The following is a 21,566-nucleotide window of genomic DNA, read 5'->3' as shown; positions in this document are numbered from 1 at the left end:
CTTCTAAAGACCTGTAAAACACTGCAAGGGGACTCCAACAAGACTCTCCATTTTTCCAAAAATTTGGCCACAGACACCACTTAAGTGACATCAATTGTTCCATAGTTGCAAACTTAAAATGGTTATTTGCATGAAGCACATTCAAAAATCCACAAGCCTTTAGTCTCCCCAGGATGACACAGGGGTAGAAAAGTCCTTGCTGATCCATGATTTGTTCATCTTGATGAACGTTAGTCTGTCCACATTGTTACTGGACAGACGCGTGCGCTTATCTGTCAGCACACCTCCAGCAGCACTGAATACACGTTCCGAGACAACGCTGGCTGCGGGACATGACAAGATCCCCAAGGCGTAAGTGGCGAGCTCAGGCCATTTTTCCAGATTGGAAGTCCAAAATGAGCAAGGCTCAAGTTGCACAGTCATGGCATCGATGTTCACTTGCAGATGCTCCTATATCTTTGTCTCCTCCTCCTTTTACTCGTCCAGCTCTTTTCTTTCAGTATGAGTATATGTGCTTGTCACTTTTCCATGTGTTTGTGGTGTCTTCTGAGTTGTTTGTCACCTTTTGTACACCTTAGAAGGTGTTTTCTATGTGTTTGTATGTGTTTATATTTGCCTGCCATTGTTTTCAATGGGGTTCGACGGTGTTCAACGAACACACCTGCCGTTCGACGAACCGAACTCGAACACTAGGGGGGTGACTCATCTCTAGTCCAGAAGGCAGTCATTGACAGACTCCACAAGGAGGGTAAGCTACAAAAGGTCATTGCTAAAGAACCTCTTTGTTCACAGAGTGTTGTATCCAAGCATATTAAAGTAAGTTTGACTGGAAGGAAAAAGTGTGGTAGAAAAAGGTGCAAAAGAAAAGGCCATTAAACATTTTTGGAGAGATTCACAAAGATTGGATTGCTGCTAGAGTCAGTGCTTCAAGGGCCACCACACAGGACATGGGCTACAACCGTCACATTTCTTGTGTCAAGCCACTCATGACCAATAGACAATGCCAGAAGCGTCTTAACTGAGCCAAGGAGAAAAATAACTGGATGTTGCTCATTGGTCCAAGGTGTTGTTTTCAGATGAAAGTAAATTTTGCATTTCATTTGATAATTGCGGTCTCAGAGTCTGCAGGAAGAGTGGAGAGGCACACACTCCAAGCTACTTAAGGTCTACTGTGAAGTTTCCATAATCAGTGATAGCTTGGGGAGCCATGTCATCTGCTGGTGTAGGTCCACTATGTTTTATCAAGACCAAAATCAACACAGCCATCTATCAGGAAATTTTAGAGCACTTCATGCTTCCCTCTGCTGACAAGCTTTTTGGAGATGGAAATTTCATTTTCCAGCAGGACTTGGCACCTGTCCACATGGCCAAAAGTACCAGTTCCTGGTTTTATAATCACAGTATTACGGTGGTTGATTGGCCAGCAACTTGGCTGACCTACACCCCGTAGAGAATCTATGAGGTGTTATCAAGAGGAAGATGAAAGAAACCAGACCCAACAATGCAGACAAGCTGAAGGCTGCTATCGAAGCAACCTGAGCCTCTATAACACCTCAGCAGTGCCATAGGCCGATCGCCTTAATGCCACGCTGCATTGATGCACTAATTCATGCAAAAGGAGCCTCGACCAAGTATTGAGTGCATTTAACATACATAATTTTCAGTACACGCCAACACTTCAGAGTTTAAAATCAGTTTTTCAGTTGGTCTGATATAATATTCTAATTTTCTGAGATAATGACTTTTGAGTTTTCATTGGCTGTAAGCAATAATCATCAACATTAACAGAAAAAAACACTTAAAATAGATCACTCTGTTTGTAATGACTATGTAATATATGTGCTCACCTTTTTGTATGGAATTATTGAAATAAATTAACTTTTGAGGATATTCTAATTTATTGAGATGCGCTTGTATATCCCCTTCCTTGGCCACTCCTGGTATATATGTGAGCATTCTTGCTTACTTGTCCCTTTCCTGGTATACACAGTGCCTACAAGTACCAAAACAGAGGAAGGGGGTGACCCCGCTCACCTGTACCCGAGATCAAATCCAGACCGTGCACGGAAAGAAAGAGGTAGGCAGACCTCAGCATCAGCATGAATAGAGTAGAAATCCAGCAATCTGGATCTAGAGACAGACTAAGAACAAACTCTGTTCGAAACGCGTCCTCTCACGTTTATTCCTATGAATTCATGATGGAAAAATGTTTTAACTTGAACATGAAATAAAGAAAGAACCTATATTTAACCTATTTTGGACCAGATTGCTGGATTTCTACTCTATTAGTGCCTACAAGTAATATTCAACCCCCTGCAGATTTAGCAGGTTTGATAAGATGCAAATAAGTTAGAGCCTGCAAACTTCAAACAAGAGCAGGATTTATTAACAGATGCATAAATCTTACAAACCAACAAGTTATGTTGCTCAGTTAAATTTTAATAAATTTTCAACATAAAAGTGTGGGTCAATTATTATTCAACCCCTAGGTTTAATATTTTGTGGAATAACCCTTGTTTGCAATTACAGCTAATAATCGTCTTTTATAAGACCTGATCAGGCCGGCACAGGTCCCTGGAGTTATCTTGGCCCACTCCTCCATGCAGATCTTCTCCAAGTTATCTAGGTTCTTTGGGTGTCTCATGTGGACTTTAATCTTGAGCTCCTTCCACAAGTTTTCAATTGGGTTAAGGTCAGGAGACTGACTAGGCCACTGCAACACCTTGATTTTTTCCCTCTTGAACCAGGCCTTGGTTTTCTTGGCTGTGTGCTTTGGGTCGTTGTCTTGTTGGAAGATGAAATGACGACCCATCTTAAGATCCTTGATGGAGGAGCGGAGGTTCTTGGCCAAAATCTCCAGGTAGGCCGTGCTATCCATCTTCCCATGGATGCGGACCAGATGGCCAGGCCCCTTGGCTGAGAAACAGCCCCACAGCATGATGCTGCCACCACCATGCTTGACTGTAGGGATGGTATTCTTGGGGTCGTATGCAGTGCCATCCAGTCTCCAAACGTCACGTGTGTGGTTGGCACCAAATATCTTGATCTTGGTCTCATTAGACCAGAGAACCTTGAACCAGTCTGTCTCACAGTCCTCCAAGTGATCATGAGCAAACTGTAGATGAGCCTTGACATGACGCTTTGAAAGTAAAGGTACCTTACGGGCTCGTCTGGAACAGAGACCATTGCGGTGGAGTACGTTACTTATGGTATTGACTGAAACCAATGTCCCCACTGCCATGAGATCTTCCCGGAGCTCCTTCCTTGTTGTCCTTGGGTTAGCCTTGACTCTTCGGACAAGCCTGGCCTCGGCACGGGTGGAAACTTTCAAAGGCTGTCCAGGCCGTGGAAGGCTAACAGTAGTTCCATAAGCCTTCCACTTCCGGATGATGCTTCCAACAGTGGAGACAGGTAGGCCCAACTCCTTGGAAAGGGTTTTGTACCCCTTGCCAGCCTTGTGACCCTCCACGATCTTGTCTCTGATGGCCTTGGAATGCTCCTTTGTCTTTCCCATGTTGACCAAGTATGAGTGCTGTTCACAAGTTTGGGGAGGGTCTTAATTAGTCAGAAAAGGCTGGAAAAAGAGATAATTAATCCAAACATGTGAAGCTCATTGTTCTTTGTGCCTGAAATACTTCTTAATACTTTAGGGGAACCAAACAGAATTCTTGTGGTTTGAGGGGTTGAATAATAAATGACCCTCTGAATAAACTTTTCACAATTTAAAAAAAAAAGAATCAAAAAAGAAATAACATTCTTTTTTGCTGCAGTGCATTTCACACTTCCAGGCTGATCTACAGTCCAAATGTCACAATGCCAAGTTAATTCCAAATGTGTAAACCTGCTAAATCTGCAGGGGGTTGAATACTACTTGTAGGCACTGTACTATATGTCCTCCTCCTGGTGCCCATCCTGGTATATATGCCCCCATTCTGGGAGCCTCCTGGTATATATATATATATATATATATATATATATATATATATATATATATATATATATCCCTATCCCGATTTCTGTCCCCTTCCTTGTATATATATGTCCTTTCCCTGATACATATGTCCACTTCCTGGACCACTCCTCGTATATGTCCCCATCCTTATTTGTTTGTCCCTTTCCTAGTATATATGTCCTCCTCCTGGTATATATGTCCCCATCCTGGTTCATTTGTCCCCAAATCCTGGTATTTATGTTTCATCCTGGGAGCCTCCTGGTGTATACAGTGCCTTGCAAAGGTATTCGGCTGCCTTGAATTTTTCAACCTTTTCCCACATTTCAGGCTTCAATCATAAAGATAAAAATTTTAATGTTATGGTGAAGAATCAACAACAAGTGGGACACAATTGTGAAGTTGAACGAAATTTATTGCTTATTTTATACATTTTTAAAAAATAAATAACTGAAAAGTTGGGTGTGCAATATTATTCCTCCCGTTTAAGTTAATACTTTGTGGTGCCACTTTTGCTGCGATTACAGCTGCAAGTCGCTTGGGGTATGTGTCTATCAGTTTTGCACATCGAGAGACTGAAATTCTTGCCCATTCTTCCTTTGCAAATAGCTCGAGCTCAGTGAGGTTGGATGGAGAATATTTGTGAACAGCAGTTTTCAGCTCTTTCCACAGATTCTCGATTAGATTCAGGTCTGGACTTTGACTTGGCCATTCTAACACCTGGATACGTTTATTTGTGAACCATTCCATTGTAGATTTTGCTTTATGTTTGGGATCATTTTCTTGTTGGAAGACAAATCTCCATCCCAGTCTCAGGTCTGTTGCAGACTCCAACAGGTTTTCTTCAAGAATGGTCCTGTATTTGGCTCCATCCATCTTCCCATCAATTTTAACTATCTTCCCTGTCCCTGATGAAGAAAAGCAGGCCCAAACCATGATGCTGCCACCACCATGTTTGACAGTGGGGATGGTGTGTTCAGGGTGATGAGCTGTGTTGCTTTTGTGCCCAGTTTGATTTTGTTTCATCTGAACAAAGCACCTTCTTCCACATGTTTGGTGTGTCTCCAGGTGGCTTGTGGCAAACTTTAAACAAAACTTTTTATAGATATCTTTGAGAAATGGCTTTCTTCTTGCCACTATTCCGTAAAGGCCAGATTTGTGCAGTGTACGACTAATTGTTGCCCTATGGACAGACTCTCCCACCTCAGCTGTAGATCTCTGCAGTTCATCCAGAGTGATCATGGGTCTCTTGGCTTCATTTCTGATCAGTCTTCTCCTTGTTTGAGATGAAAGTTTGGATGGACAGCCGGGTCTTGGTAAATTTGCAGTGGTATGATACTCCTTCCATGTCAATATGATTGCTTGCACAGTGCTCCTTGGGATGTTTAAAGATTTGGAAATCTTTTTTTAACCAAATCCGGCTTTAAACTTCTCCACAACAGTATAACGGACCTGTCTGTTGTGTTCCTTGGTCTTCATGATGCTATCTGCACTTTAAACAGAACACTGAGACTGTCACAGAGCAAGTGCATTTATACGGAGACTTGATTACACACAGGGGGCTTATATTTATCATCATCAGTCATTTAGGGCAACATTGGATCATTCAGAGATCCTCAATGAACTTCTGCAGTGAGTTTGGTGCACTGAAAGTAAAGGGGACGAATAATATTGCACGCCCCACTTTTCAGTTATTTATTTTTTAACAAAGTGTAAAATAAGCAACAAATTTCGTTCAACTTCACAATTGTGTCCCACTTGTTGTTGATTCTTCACCATAACATTAAATTTTTTATCTTTATGTTTGAAGCCTGAAATGTGGGAAATGGGTGAAAATTTCAAGGCAGCCGAATACTTTCGCAAGGCACTATATATCCCCCTCCTGTTCACATTCTGATATATATGTCCTCATCCTGGTCTCTGTCCCCTTACTGGTATATATGTCCTTCTCCTGGTATATATGTCCCCTTTCTGGGCCCTTCCTGGCATATTTGTGTGCTGCAAAAAGAAAAAAAAACAAACATTTTACTCACCCTCCCCAGCTCCCACACTGCACAGCGTCCTCTCTGAGTGGCAATGCATTTCAGCTTAATGTGTGCCCTCTGATGCATATTCAGCTGAAGCAAGACAGGGCTGGGTCGGCGGGCCTCCAGCAATCGTCTTCAGCTCACCGAGCACTTAGTTGTCCCGGCTGGCTGCCATCTGCATCCTCGCTACCTCTGCGTTGCCTGAAGCAGGGTGATGAGGTTGTACAGTGATTACCTCATCACACTGCTGCATGTTGAGCCGCTGGATAATACGTTGGCGCTCATTTTGCCTGCGGCACATGGCTGATTTGCATGCGATGCCTCTGAAGCACTTTGCTTGCAACTTAGCAATGTTTTGTAATGGCCAAAGTGACACCTCCGGACCCCTCTACCATGGCCGTGACTGGGGCCCGGTGAAGAGGGGGCCTGGGGCTTAATAAAACTAAGTAATAACCCCAGGCCCCCCTCATTATCAGGCCCCATACCACAGTCATGGTTGTATTGCTATGATGGCGGCCATGTTCCTATCCATTACATACTAAGTGATTTACAGCTTCTAGCAGTTTTACTTTGTGCTTAAATGGAAGGACCTGGCTTTATTTGCCAATTTTCTGCAGTATTGATGTATTCTTGTTATTTAGGGACTTGAGAAGAAGCAAAAATTGTTGTTTCAAGATTTAGCTTTAGGTTCTAATGGTCATCCTAGAAGTACTATATATCTAATATATAAAGCTGAAAGTGTGTATGTATGTCCGGGATTGGTATCTGCACCGTCACAGCTACAGCCACAAAATTTTGCACAATCACACGTCTGGACCCCGAGATCGTCATAGGATATGTTGTGAGGTGAAATTTTAACCCCACGTGTTCCAATTTAACAATCAATTTTGCCCCTATCTACATAATGGGGAAAAAGTGAAACGAAAAGTGTATCCGCACCGTCGCATTTACAATCACGAAATTTTGCACAGACACCTCATGTGATCCAGGGAACATCGTAGACTATGTTTTGACAGGAAAATGTAACCCTGTGTTTTACAGTTACGCTCCAAAAAACATGCTTTCATTAAAGTAAATGAAGCCTAAAACTACAGGTTATTAATAGGAGCTGTGATTGGTTGCTATAGGAACAAAAGACATTCATAGTATAAAAAGCTTATATGTAAGGTAATAAGATGTCGGTGGGGAGACGGATAGAGAGAGAGAGACAGAGAGAGACAAAGACAGACAGGAAAGAGACAGAGAGATAGAGACAGACAGGGAACGAGACAGACAAAGACAAACGGTGAAAGAGACAGACAGAGACAGACGGGGAAAGAGACAGACAGAGACAGACCTGGAAAGAGACAGACCTGGAAAGAGACAAACCTGGAAAGAGACAGATGGGGAAAGAGACAGATGGGGAAAGAGACGGACAGACATGCAGACAGGGACAGAAACAGGCAGACAGGGAAGGAGGAGACAGCCAGAGAGACAGACAAAGATAGATGGGGAAAGACACAGAACTTGATAGAGAAAGACGGGGAAAGAGACAGAGAAATAGAGAAAGACAAGGAAAGAGACAGACAGAGACAGGCAGACAGGGGAAAGAGACAGACAGGAAAACACACAGACAAAGAGACGGGGAGACAGACGGGGAAAGAGACAGACCTGGAAAGAGACAGATGGGGAAAGAAACAGAGAGATAGAGACAGACAAGGAAAGAGATAGAGACAGGCAGATGGGGAAAGAGACAGACAGGGAAAGAGACAGATGGAGAAAGACTGGGAAAGAGACAGACAGAGACAGATGTGGAAAGAGGCAGATCTGGAAAGAGGCAGACCTGGAAAGAGACACCTGAAAACAGACAGACCTGGAAAGAGACAGACCTGGAAAGAGACAGACCTGGAAAGAGACAGACGGAGCACATTACTTGGCCAATTTAGTTAAATCTGTGTGGAATATCTGGGGTGTTGAAATATATGTTGTGAAATGCTTCTATTAACTTAGTTTTGCCTTTTATTAATTACATTTCTATTTGTTTTGTGGTTTTTGTGTGCAGAATAAATTTTTGTTAATAGATTCTATTTTGTTAACAGCAGTTATTAACCCGGGCGAAGCCGGGTAGTACAGCTAGTCTAATATATAAAGCTGAGTGTATGTGTGTATGTCCGCTAAAGGAATCCGCACCGTCGCATTTACAATCACGAAATTTTGCACAGACACTCCATGTGACTCAAGGAACGTCATAGACTATGTTTTGACAGGAAAATTTTACCCCGTGCTTTACAGTTACTCTCCAACAAACCAGGCTCCATTAAAGTCAAGTCAATGGAGCTACTGTTCAAGCTATAGATTATTAATAGCAGCTGTGAGTGGTTGCTATAGGAACAAAAGACATTCATAGTATAACAAGCTCACGTGTGAGGTAATAAGATGTCGGTAGAGAAACAGAGAGACGCAGACAGACATAGGCACAAACAGAGTAAGAGGCAGACAGGGAAAGGGACAGAGACAGACTGGGAAAGAGACAGAGAGAGAGACAGACAGTCAAAGAGACAGAGGCAGACAGAGACAGACAGGGAAAGAGATGGATAGAGAGAGACAGAAAGAGACAAACAGACATAGACACAGACAGAGTAAGAGGCAGACAGGGAAAGAGACAGAGACAGACAGAGAGAGACAGACAATCAAAGAGACAGAGGAAGACAGACAGACAGGGAAAGCGTCAGAGACAGGGAAAGAGACAGAGACAAGGAAAAAGACAAGAAAAAAGACAGGGAAAGAGACAGACAGACGGAGAAAGAGATAGACGGGGAAAGAGACAGACGGGGAAAGAGACAGACGGGGAAAGAGACAGACGGGGAAAGAGACAGGCGGGGAAAGAGACAGGCGGGGATAGAGACAGGCGGGGATAGAGACAGGCGGGGAAAGAGACAGACGGGGAAAGAGACAGGCTGGGAAAGAGACAGGTAGGGAAAGACAGACACAGAGCTAGAGAGAGACAGACAGATACAGAGAGACAGACACAGAGATAGAGAGAGACAGAGATAGAGACAGACAGAGACTGATACAGAGATGGACACAGACAGAGAGACATGGATAGAGACCGAAACACACATGGATAGAGACAGACACACAGAGACAGACAGAAAGAGACAGACAGACACAGAGACAAACACACAGAGACAGACACACAGCGACAGAGACACACAGAGACAGATACACAGACTGACAGACAGACACAGACAGACAGAGAGTGGGAGAGAGACAAAGAGACAGTTATTATCCTGGGCAACGCCGGGTACGACAGCTAGTTGTAACATAAAGAAGCGGTTTATTTATACAGGATACATTTGGATCCATCTAAAGTGAATAAAAGTGAAATCCAACTTCAAATGTTTAGTCATGTAACTGTATTGGTCTGTATACTTTGATCGACTCATTTGTTATATTTGTGCAGTATTACATGGGCATAATCTCAATGTAAGCCAAGCTAACATCGTGAAATGCCATGTATGCCAAAAGTAATACAAACAGAAACAGAGAAAGAATCAAAACACTGTTTAATTCAAATATACAAAAATGGACATAATCTGAGGTACATTATAAAAGAAATCCCATACATACATTAAATTAGACCAGGGTGCATTTTCTCTCATTCCTGGGAGTCAGAAGGATCTTTAAGTGTTCTATAAGGTAGCATTTCCTTCAGATGATAAATTGTATGATCCTGCGTACCGAGGCCTATGGATTATAGCACACCATCAATCGCCACACTATCATGTAACGGTGTGGGAGAGTGTTTAAACTTCACATATACTAAAATGAACACAAACATCTCCTTCATACTTGTACACGGAACATACATACAGAAGCGCTGTACTGACATTGGCACCACTTGATGTCCATATTGTGCTTATGTATGTACGTTATAGTGTTCCTACAATGGCGCGGCCACTCAGGCCATTACATACTATTACAATCCTATTGCATTCACAGTGCAGGTGCAACACCAGTGCCAATATTCCCCATCATAAATGTCAAGGAAGCTCAACTATTGTGCTCTGCTATTCGCTCATTTTAACATTACAGACCAGTAAAATTGATTATTGTTGCCTTCTTGTTATCCCTCATTTCCACCCCTGTATCATCGACAGTGCACACACTAATACATTATGACAGCATGGCTACAATGGGTGCCATGCTAAATTTCTCTTTATACAATGGTAGAAAAATCATGTCTAACAAAATAAGAACATTTGGGTAGAAATGAACACATTGGATTTGTAAACTGAATATGTGCTATTGCTTTCTTGAAGAAATCGATACAAACTGCTCGTAGTTAACGTTAAAACGGTTCCTTTCCTGAAGTGTTCCAACTGTGACGATGGAGTCACATACAGACCATTAAGGCTAAAAATGACATTTTTGATCCAAACTGTACAGTAGTAGGTTTGCACATTATATATATATATCAAACAAATAAAAAGACAGGAAGTACAGAAAATATTCCCACTAATTTCCTCCCAGTGTCGGACAAAGTGCCCTCCAAGGGTATTGCCACGTTTTGTTTCATTGTCTGTGTTGCCTTGTTATCACCTGAGTTTGCAGATTTTAACCTCTTACACCCCAATGTAAAACAAGCAATTTTAATTTTCCTTTACCTCCCTTAACAGATGTATTTACTTATAAGTGACCTGTTAAAAATTGTTTTTGACTTTATCTTGGTCACGATAATTGCATGCTCGTCTTCTTTTTCCATTCAGAGTTGTCGATCTTTGTTAGAGCTCACTAAGACATTCCCTTGCCAATGCTAATTACGTCTTAAAAGGATGCCATTTCTTTGACCAAGGATTATTTGTTCCTTTTTGCTATATAAATGAATATTTAAGTATTAAAGTGAGTCAGCACTGAGCACCTATTTAATATAACCTTGTAGAAGCAGGTCTCAGAGATATATTCCACCTCAAAACCCTAATGCAAAACAATTTGCATTTTTTTCCAAAATGCCGACATTGCAGATATTTTAAATATTCCTATCTGAATACAGTGGTTAGTATATGTCTGGAGAGACCTTTCTACAGTTTTACCACTTGTAATTATGAAAATATACTGATTGGGAATTTAGATTGTGAGCCCCAATGGGGACAGTGTTGCCAATGTATGTAAAGCGCTGTGGAATAATAGCGCTATACAGTATAAGTGAATAAATATTATTATTATTATTATTACCTTGTCATGGCTACTTTCTGTTCTCATTGTGAAAATAGCTATCTACAATCATGTCTTTTGTGACCAACCTGTACATTCTAGTAATACTCAATGGCTAAATGCACTTTTGCATCTCTTTTTGTTTGCTCCATTGCTTCTAAAAAGGTAAAGTGACTATGCAAATACTTTTAATAGAGACTGAATCCTACCCATTTTGTGTACACAGCTCTTATCCAGACTTCTTTGTTTCTATGGTTACATACTACAAATGATAGGAAATCTAGCAACACAAAATGACTGTTTACAGCAGACACAGGAGCTTGGTGCACCATTGACGTGGCTGAGCAGCTCAGGGCAGCATCCCACCTACTTTGATTCATCTCCGCTATTTCTTCCTTGATTGATACTTCTGGCATTACAGGACCCACCAAAAGGTCGAGAGAGATGTTAAACAAGTAGGCGGAAGGTGCACTGAGCTGCATAGCCATGCCAAGGGTGCACCAAGCATCTGTGCCAGGTTTGAACAGTCACTTTGTGCTAACAGACTCCCATTAATCCTCGGTGTTTCTTACTGCTTCAGTGATATGTCACTTTTCTTAATCTGCTCCCATTTATTCTTATAAACAGTATTAGAGGAGACACAAATATGCAAAGTGGTAGCATATCTTGGGGCATTTTAGGTGCATCCGAGCAATTCCAAGAGATGTAACAGTGCACAAAGCTTTCCATAACTCCTACAGCTCTACAATAGGTGCATCAGATGGTGGTACAGATTGGACATGTACAATAGAGAACAATTGGTGCCAAGACAGTTTGTAAAGGAACACAGCCCAATGGTCAGCAGTTATTTGAATTCATTATTCATTCCTCAGAAACAATCATAGGAGCTTCTCATTGATTCTCAGATAAGTGCTATGACTACATATGTTTTCATCTATAGTCTCCTGTTCTACACAATACTACACATGTTCTGAAGTTAAGCGACACTTGGTATATTTAAATGATTTCAATGTGCTGATGGGTGACAGCTGGATAATTAAAATATGATAATTCCTTATAATTTTCTTGTTTGGGAGCTGCTTTGTCCTTCAGAAAGGAAAAAAAAATTCCAAAAACATAAAAAGTCAAAACCCCTCTTCTTTCTAGTCTAAGAGTGGTCAATTTGACTTTTTCTTTTACTAACAAATAATGTTGTATCATCTACCTAAGCTGTGGGCAGACGTCACTACCTCTACTCTCCAATGATCAGTTATGATGGGATCAGTCATGGCATACCAATGTAATGGCAGTATATGCCATCCATAATGAAAAAACACAGTTGCTATGCTAAATGCATGCAACCAGTCCAGACAAATCTGAACATTACTACTGCTGCGTTATGGTGTTTTAAGGCATTTCGACCACTGATCAGGAATATAAGTGGGGAAATAAATGAGATGTGAAGAGATACGAGAAGGGCTTTGACTGCGTAAGATGTGTGGTGATTGAATACTGATGAAGTACGTCTAGCCAGGCCTGTGGAAAGAAAAAAAAAAAGAAGAAATGCTGTTAGAGAAAGAACAATATATTCCATATACAATTATTAGAATGAGCTATTCATTCACACTACTATGGCACTGCTCTGCTTTATATGTCTGCCACCTTCTGCACCATGTTATGTCTCCAACTAAATACAGAGGGGTGATTAACAGGAGGTGATTAACCTAACTCTGGGAGAGGAAGACTGGGATCCACCACACTCTCTGTTTACCTGGTGGATTATTCAGTCTGGCTGGGAAGGGTAAGAGACAAGCAGGAAGATTCATCCTCTGTGGGAGAAGCTGAGGCTTCCAGAGAGACCTGGACATTTATCGCTTACTGGACTATATCCGGTTTCCTGGACTACTTTACCTCTCTGTGTGGTGGATTATTTGATGGACATTCGGGATTGCATGGAATAAATATTCATTGGATTGTTAAATCATCTCTCACTCTGTTGAATGTGTGATATCGGAAAAGGACCCCGTGACACAGAGGCATGCAGAAGTTTATTCTGTTGCCTTACAAGTAAATCCAACAGAAAATATATGGCATGCTCCACTTGGCTTCATATGGAGCCATACAGTGCTAGCGTGTAACTGTATAGTAAAATGCAGGAGATAAAGTGATAAGCAGGTTTGCCTAAAAAAGAGCTGAGGAAGTACTGGATATGTGTGGTCATCAAACAAAATATAGTGTTACAGAAAGGAAACTTTTTTTCATTACTACTATATTAATTTACCAAACTTGTATTCTTTCCTTTAGATGACTGACCATAGTCAAGCCTGTCAAGCTGAATACATATTGAACGTTACTATGGGAATGTAGGAGTTACGCTCCTATAGAGATCACTTTCTATAATACTAAAGTGCTGGTAGTGTAAATTGCTGCTGGGTACCTCATACATCTGCCTGCCTTGTTTTTCTGGTGAACACATCAGTGCTGGAGCAAGGCTTATCATATAATTAGTAAGAAAAGACCTCACTCAATATTCTTATACGTTGCGTAAGTGACAGACATACTTGTAGAGAGGCTGCAACTGGAGGTGTGATGTCTTCATGGGAGCCTGATATCCGTAGGAATCATAGGAGCCAATGAAATCAACTGAATAGGAATCAATAATATGTATGTTACAGGACAATGGAGAACAACTATTTTATCCAGAATGTGTATGTTACAGGACAACGGAGAACAACTATTTTATCAAGAATATGTATGTTACAGGACAACGGAGAACAACTATTGTATCAAGAATATGTATGTTACAGGACAACAGAGAACATCTATTTTATCAACAATACGTATGTTACAGGACAAAGGAAAACAACTATTGTATCAAGAATATGTATGTTACAGGACAACGGAGAACAACCATTTTATCAAGAATATGTATGTTACAGGACAACAGAGAACATCTATTTTATCAACAATATGTATGTTACAGGACAACGGAGAACAACTATTTTATTAACAATACGTATGTTACAGGACAACGGAGAACAACTATTTTATTAACAATACGTATGTTACAGGACAACGGAGAACAACTATTGTATCAACAATACGTATGTTACAGGACAACGGAGAACAACCATTTTATCAAGAATATGTATGTTATAGGACAACGGAGAACAACTATTTTATCAAGAATATGTATGTTACAGGACAACGGAGAACAACTATTGTATCAAGAATATGTATGTTACAGGACAACAGAGAACATCTATTTTATCAACAATACGTATGTTACAGGACAAAGGAGAACAACTATTGTATCAAGAATATGTATGTTACAGGACAACGGAGAACAACTATTTTATTAACAATACGTATGTTACAGGACAACGGAGAACAACTATTGTATCAAGAATATGTATGTTATAGGACAACAGAGAACAACTATTTTATCAACAATACGTATGTTACAGGACAACGGAGAACAACTATTGTATCAAGAATATGTATGTTACAGGACAACAGAGAACATCTATTTTATCAACAATATGTATGTTACAGGACAACGGAGAACAACTATTGTATGAAGAATATGTATGTTACAGGACAACAGAGAACAACCATTGTATCAAGAATATGTATGTTACAGGACAACGGAGAACAACTATTGTATCAAGAATATGTATGTTACAGGACAACGGAGAACAACCATTGTATCAAGAATATGTATGTTACAGGACAACGGAGAACAACTATTTTATCAACAATACGTATGTTACAGGACAACGGAGAACAACCATTGTATTAAGAATATGTATGTTACAGGACAACAGAGAACAACTATTTTATCAACAATACGTATGTTACAGGACAACGGAGAACAACTATTGTATCAAGAATATGTATGTTACAGGACAACGGAGAACAACTATTTTATTAAGAATATGTATGTTACAGGACAACGGAGAAGAACTATTTTATTAAGAATATGTATGTTACAGGACAACGGAGAACAACTATTTTATCAAGAATACATATGTTACAGGACAACGGAGAAAAAGTATTGTATCAAGAATATGTATGTTACAGGACAATAGAGAACAACTATTTTATCAAGAATATGTATGTTACAGGACAACGGAGAGCAACTATTTTATTAAGAATATGTATGTTACAGGACAACAACTATTTTATCAAGAATATGTATGTTACAGGACAACGGAGAATAACAATTTTATTAAGTACAGCTAACAAAATTGTACTGTAATAAAAAGCATTCTAAAACTGTGATGTCCTAATTGTACTTCTCATACTCTCATCTGTTTTGCTAGGAGTGTTTCATCTTTTTTTTTTTTTTTTTTTTTTCTTAAAGCTGGCCCAATCGTCTTCAATTAGAGCCAATAATCTTTTTGGTCCCTACGTTTTGTAGCTATGTACAGTTACTGATGTGTCATTGTCTCCAGCATTGTAAGTTTCCCTCAATCACATCTTGTATAGTGTGGCTACTGTGCAGAAGAAGGCACCTGTACCACCAACATGCCTGCTGTATCCTCAGGCACCTGTACATACTCAGAGAGGACTATGGGCAGCATGGGTCTTGTTCTATATGAAAAACCTATTGTTGGCCCAGCTGTAGAGCAGACCAGAGGTGGATATATCATTGGTGCAGCCTATGCGGCCGCACAGGGGCCCAAGTGGTAAGGGATCCTCATCCACCTCCAGAGCAGGTGGAATTGTACATTATGATGAGTTCTTGGGCTGCAAAGGGCCCAGATATTGTTCTTGCATAGGGACCTCCTCTGTCTGTGTCAACCAGTGGTGCAAACCCCATGTTCAACCCACTGGACTAGTGGTAATATTCTTGTCCTAAAGTAGCAGCAACCTTTATGACTGCAAATTCAAGCCCCTATCATGTTCACAAATATATTGTGTATAAACAAGTGTGTGTCAGCGATGTGTATGTATTGTCGTTTCATTTGTTTGCTTTATGCAAGTATAATTTATGAGCATTAAGACAGAATTTTATATGCACTGTATGACTGAGGTGCCAAGGGCTCAACAACAGTAACATTCACTCTGGGGCCCACTATTCAACTAAATCCAAATATTCAATAAAATAGACACTACTTACAATAGTAGATGGAGCTGCAGGTAGAACAGCAGGTTCAACTACCACGCTTCCTATCAGTAACCACAAGAACCAATACAAGTTAACATAAAACAAAATTTTATACACTTGCCCAAGAAAGTTAAGAGTGATTATTTTCTCATGTATAAAATGGCGGCACTAATCTTAAGGAATTGTACTCAATAAATTAAGTAATTAATGACATGCTCCATGCGGGTGGCACCGAGCAAGACACCCTCTGCTGGATTGTGGGGAGATCATCACTATGCAGCACATGTAAGTATACATCACTATCAGTTCATTACTGCTGCACCCCGCGTTATATATACATTTTATATATATATTTTTTACATTTTCTACATAGTCTATATTTTCTCTCTTTTCACTGCAGCACATATGTATGCATTAACTGCTGCAGTTTAGTCTGAGTCAGACATTTGATGCAGCTAATGAATACACACCCACCTATCTCCTTTTTATAGAGACACCAAATATCATGAAATAATTTATTTATAGAGTACAATCCCTCAAGATTGTTTTCTCTTAAGTGTATCATTTATTGCTGTATTGGTCACCCTCTAGTGGTTACTTATAGAAAGCGCGGTAGTTGAACTTTTAGTAGTTAGTACATCCAAATATTATATTGACCACATTCACAAATTGACCTGTTTTTATGTAACAATAAACTAAGTATTTGGTGAAATAAATGATGTGATGCTGCTTTTGTCTGTAATTAGTAAATCAGGTACATGGAGCCAACTACAGCTCATGTGGGGGGGCGCCCACCAAGAGATTGCCCATTTCCATGCGCGCCAGTCCAACTTATCGTTGGACTGGCGCACATGGAATCGTGGTATTGTGTACACGTGGTATTGTGTATGCAAAATATGGTAGCACAGTCTGGTCTGTGTATTTTATTATGGTTTTATTCATGCAAAATATAGTATTTGAGCACAAAGTTATACACTTTAGTTCACATTTCTTATTTGGGTATGAAGTTACAAATTATAACATTTTTTTCCCATATATTATGAAGGAACCTTATGAATAATACTCACAGCTGTCTTCTTCATCCATGAAAACTTTGCTGACGTAACAGGCATACACAAAGCCAAAGAGCTGTGAGTGAGCAGAAAAAGAAAAGAAAAGTAATGGTATATAGATTTTCGTGGTCACATATTTTCTAATGTAGAATTGTCTATGAAATATTCAAATCCTGAACTACATAGCTATTTGTGAACATTAAAAAGTGTTTTGTTTTATGTTTTTAATCAAAGTATACACAATATTAAATTGTGTGTTACTGCGATATATAAGTACAATAGAACAGCTAGTGGAAGGAGATCCATGCTGTCCCTACCACGTGCAGCATGAATCAGTTAAATAATTGTGTATGGTTCACTGTGAAACACTGCAGCGTTTCAAAGAAAACGTATTTCAAAAAGTCAGCTGGGTACCATGCTTCTTGGGTGACTAGCCCAAGGCCTCTCTGCTCTGCTCTCCTAGTGTTTGTGTATAAGGAGAGACATGGCAGTATACAGGAGAAGGACAAGCCACCAAGGGCCAGTCTCCTGGACCAGACGCATAGTTCTCAACCAAAGTATGCTTTCTCAGAAATGCCACAAAGTGTCAAGTGTATGCTGCCCATGGTTCAGACAGCATGAAGCTCTTACATGACAAATCTGCTGGCAAACAACAAGGAAATTATGTGAGGTCTTGAGAGAGATTGGGTGAAATCATTCATGGTGCAATAATCACTAACCAAATTAATTCACCTATTGATGCCTCTTTATAATGACCACTTCATTTTAAAAATGATTGCATATTTTAGTTTTTTAATAAAACAATAATCATGTATAAGAAATTATTTAATAGACACCGATAAGCACTGACATATTTGCAAATAGTTGTATTTCCTGATGTGTTCGCTTTTGGGCTGCTCATTTACTATTCTCTAGAGGCAAAATAGCCATTATTGCACCATGACTTTTTTTTTTTTTTTTTTTACTGTCTAAAGCATGATGATCTCCCCTACACATTACTAATATGTGAGCATTGAATGTGCTTCACTATAACCAATCCGAGGTAAATTTTCAGAACAATGCTCAGCCCAATTGTGCATATCACATATTTCTCATGTTAGTGTGGCGCCCTGGACAAGCCAGGTCGTCACAGAACTACACCAACACACCCCACACCCCGGTTAGGCACACCAAAGCCAAACACAAAATCCTTGTTGCCTTCCTCCAGGGGCTGATGTCCACACCAGAGGGTGGGCCAGGCGGTTGGTACCGCCCACCGAGGAGTTCACAGTGCTGGAGGCGGGAAAAGAGTTTCAGATTAGTTTGGAGAGGAGTAGGAGTGAGGAAGTAAAGTGGTAGTGGAGGAGACTGACCGTGTCCGGGTGCGTGGCCCGGGCACATACAGCAAGGTTGGCAGACGCTGGTGACTGTCTGCAGGAGAGGCTAATTGGAGCAAACCGTATGGACCGTGGGCGGGCGGTGGCCCGGCAGTACCGGATCGGAGAGTAAAGAGAAGCCAGCACCATCCGGCAGGGCTTACGGACCCCGACCAGGCTAGGAGTCGCCGTAAAACTGGTCAAATCCGTTAGCGAAGGGAACCTCTGGGGTTTCCCAGCAGTCAAGACCCGATTGAAGGCAACAGCTCAAACCGTAAAGGGAAACACAGTCACCGCCAAGGCTACAGTTCCCAGGGCCAGAGCCTGCGGGCAAAAGGGGCTCCCTCAGCATCCATCCAAGCTGGGGAGCGGGTTACCGGTGGGAAGCCATTGGAACCGTAACACAACACAGGTGCAGGGAAAGGCAGTCACCATTAACCTGCCGAGAGGAGAAACACCGCAGCCGTCTGCCGTGGCCCCAGCTCTCGCTCAGGTGATGCCGTTCTCCTTGCCCTATGTGCCCGGAGCTACTTGGCTGCCGCAGTACGATGGGAAACCTGATGCGTTGCAGGTCTTCCGGAAGAAGCTTAGCCCGCTACTGGAATTGTACCCCCTAACTGATAAGCAACGTGCAGCGGTAGTGCTGGGGCAGCTAACCGGTGCGGCTGAGCAGGAGGTGGAGACCTGGGCCGAGTGGGACCGGTCCTCTGTAGCCACCATCTTTGAGAAGCTACAGACTGCCTTTGAGACCCGTACCGAAGCCAAGTTGCGGATGCAGTTTTACCAATGCCGGCAACGGCCCGCGGATAGCATTTGGGGCTATGGCTTTATATATGAACCGGGCCTGGAGGCCGAAGTTTTTGTGGCCCGACGGGATGTCAATGCCCATCTGCCGGAAGATCACCCGGGCCGCAACCTGATGCCGGGAGACTTGGTGCAGTACACCAGGCACTGCGGGGAGAGGAGTTGGTTTGCGCTGGAGGCGAAGCTGAGGGGCAGTTAAGAGGCCAGAGTATCTGCCCAGCCTCCTCCCCTGGCCGACACCGTGGATCCGGAGTAAGTCGGCGGTCCCCCGCCAAAAAGTTGTCCCCGTTGGGACCACCAGTACAGTTTGAAAGTTTGTAAATGATAAGGATAATCAACCGAAGAAGTTCATCTGATTTACAACTGTGATTGAACCGGTCGTTGCCGGCAACTGTTGTCCCCGAGGGGACTGTCTGTAACCTTGCGTAAGGAACTGCTTACGGACAAGCCCGAGAACTTGCAGAGCAACCACGAACTTGTGGAATGTAAATAAAAATGTTGGGCTTGATACCGTTACCGCATCCGGAGAGGCTGATTTGGGAGGATGGGCCTGGAGGAAAGTGATGGCCCAGGCCCGCCACTACCGTAACCGGTGGCGATCCTCTGGGGGGGATTCAGGGGTTCCCCATGGACGCGGGTCCCCTGAAAGGGACAGAACCCGCTCGGGCAACTTGGTGTTGGACTGGGGTCAAGGGGTGCTGCCCATTTGCTTAGGGGCAGCATCAGGGCCAGGTTGCTTGGGTGGGAGAAGAGCGGAAGCCGTGACCGTTATTTATTAAAAATGTTTGGTAACGTTTAAGAAATGTGCCTCCCGATGTGGGAAGATTGAAAAATGCTTGTTTACATGTTTTACCGTTTTTACTCTTTTACAGTTAAAATAAAACCGGTGATGGACGGGCAGCCCGCGGACGGTCTGCATTTTACTAAGGGGGAATGTGGCGCCCTGGACAAGCCAGGTCATCACAGAACTACACCAACACACCCCACACCCCGGTTAGGCACACCAAAGCCAAACACAAAATCCTTGTTGCCTTCCTCCAGGGGCTGATGTCCACACCAGGGGGTGGGCCAGGCGGTTGGTCCCGCCCACCGGGGAGTTCACAGTCCTGGGGGCGGGAAAAGAGTTTCAGATTAGTTTGGAGAGGAGTAGGAGTGAGGAAGTAAAGTGGTAGTGGAGGAGACTGACCGTGTCCGGGTGCGTGGCCCGGGCACATACAGCAAGGTTGGCAGACGGTGCTGACCGTCTGCAGGAGAGGCTAATTGGAGCAAACCGTATGGATCGTGGGCGGGCGGTGGCCCGGCGGTACCGGATCGGAGAGCTTACGGACCCCGACCAGGCTAGGAGTCGCCGTAAAACTGGTCAAATCCGTTAGCGAAGGGAACCTCCGGGGTTTCCCAGCAGTCAAGACCCGATTGAAGGCAACAGCTCAAACCGTAAAGGGAAACACAGTCACCGCCAAGGCTACAGTTCCCAGGGCCAGAGCCTGCGGGCAAAAGGGGCTCCCTCAGCATCCATCCAAGCTGGGGAGCGGGTTACCGGTGGGAAGCCATTGGAACCGTAAAACAACACAGGTGCAGGGAAAGGCAGTCACCATTAACCTGCCGGGAGGAGAAACACCGCAGCCGTCTGTGGGACCCGTCCATCCAGCCGTTTGTTTTACCGGAGACTTTGCATTCATCATTGGCTGAGTGAGTACCACCGTGCCGTGCGGCACAGCGCTGCCCCTGCGACCCTGCACCTCACCAGGCCCCGTAACCCGCCTGCCAAACATTGCTACCCCTCACCGGGCCCCGGGACAACCAACCCCCCTACCCACGGAGGGGAGAACTAACATCCAAGCTGCTCCCTGTCATCGCTCCCGGGATCCCCGTCCAGAGCAGCGGTGGTGTCACCAATCTCACCACAACGGTGGGTGGCGTCACGGACAATATCCCTAAACCCAAACCACCCCCTTTCACTCACGGGCGAGGAACGCCGCTCGAGTCCCCGGGATCCGGCCCACCTCTCGAGCCACCACCGAGCAGCAGCAGCAGCAGCCGGACCCGAGCAGTGGGTGAGCGCAGCGTCCCCTCCTCCGCCCGCGACATTAGTAC

At 42.8% G+C, this 21,566-nt stretch overlaps 1 protein-coding gene across 1 annotated transcript in view; it reads right to left on the bottom strand.

Annotated features, from left to right (window-relative positions):
• Window positions 1-9,504: 9,504 nt before the first annotated feature.
• Window positions 9,505-21,566, bottom strand: part of NKAIN1 (sodium/potassium transporting ATPase interacting 1) — a 61,177-nt gene continuing 49,115 nt past the window's right edge. The window contains exons 5-7 of the mRNA XM_075335956.1: window positions 17,329-17,389; window positions 13,710-13,791; window positions 9,505-12,684 (exon numbers count right to left, since the gene is read on the bottom strand). Of these exons, the coding sequence (XP_075192071.1) occupies window positions 12,675-12,684; window positions 13,710-13,791; window positions 17,329-17,389 (153 nt within the window). The 3' untranslated portion in view covers window positions 9,505-12,674. The remainder of the gene's footprint in view (window positions 12,685-13,709; window positions 13,792-17,328; window positions 17,390-21,566) is intronic.

The sequence above is a fragment of the Anomaloglossus baeobatrachus genome, chromosome 2 (genome assembly GCF_048569485.1).
Source record: "Anomaloglossus baeobatrachus isolate aAnoBae1 chromosome 2, aAnoBae1.hap1, whole genome shotgun sequence".
Lineage (NCBI taxonomy): Eukaryota > Metazoa > Chordata > Amphibia > Anura > Aromobatidae > Anomaloglossus > Anomaloglossus baeobatrachus.
The sequence above is the reverse complement of the archived record's forward strand: the minus strand, read 5'-3'. Positions and strand labels throughout refer to the sequence as shown.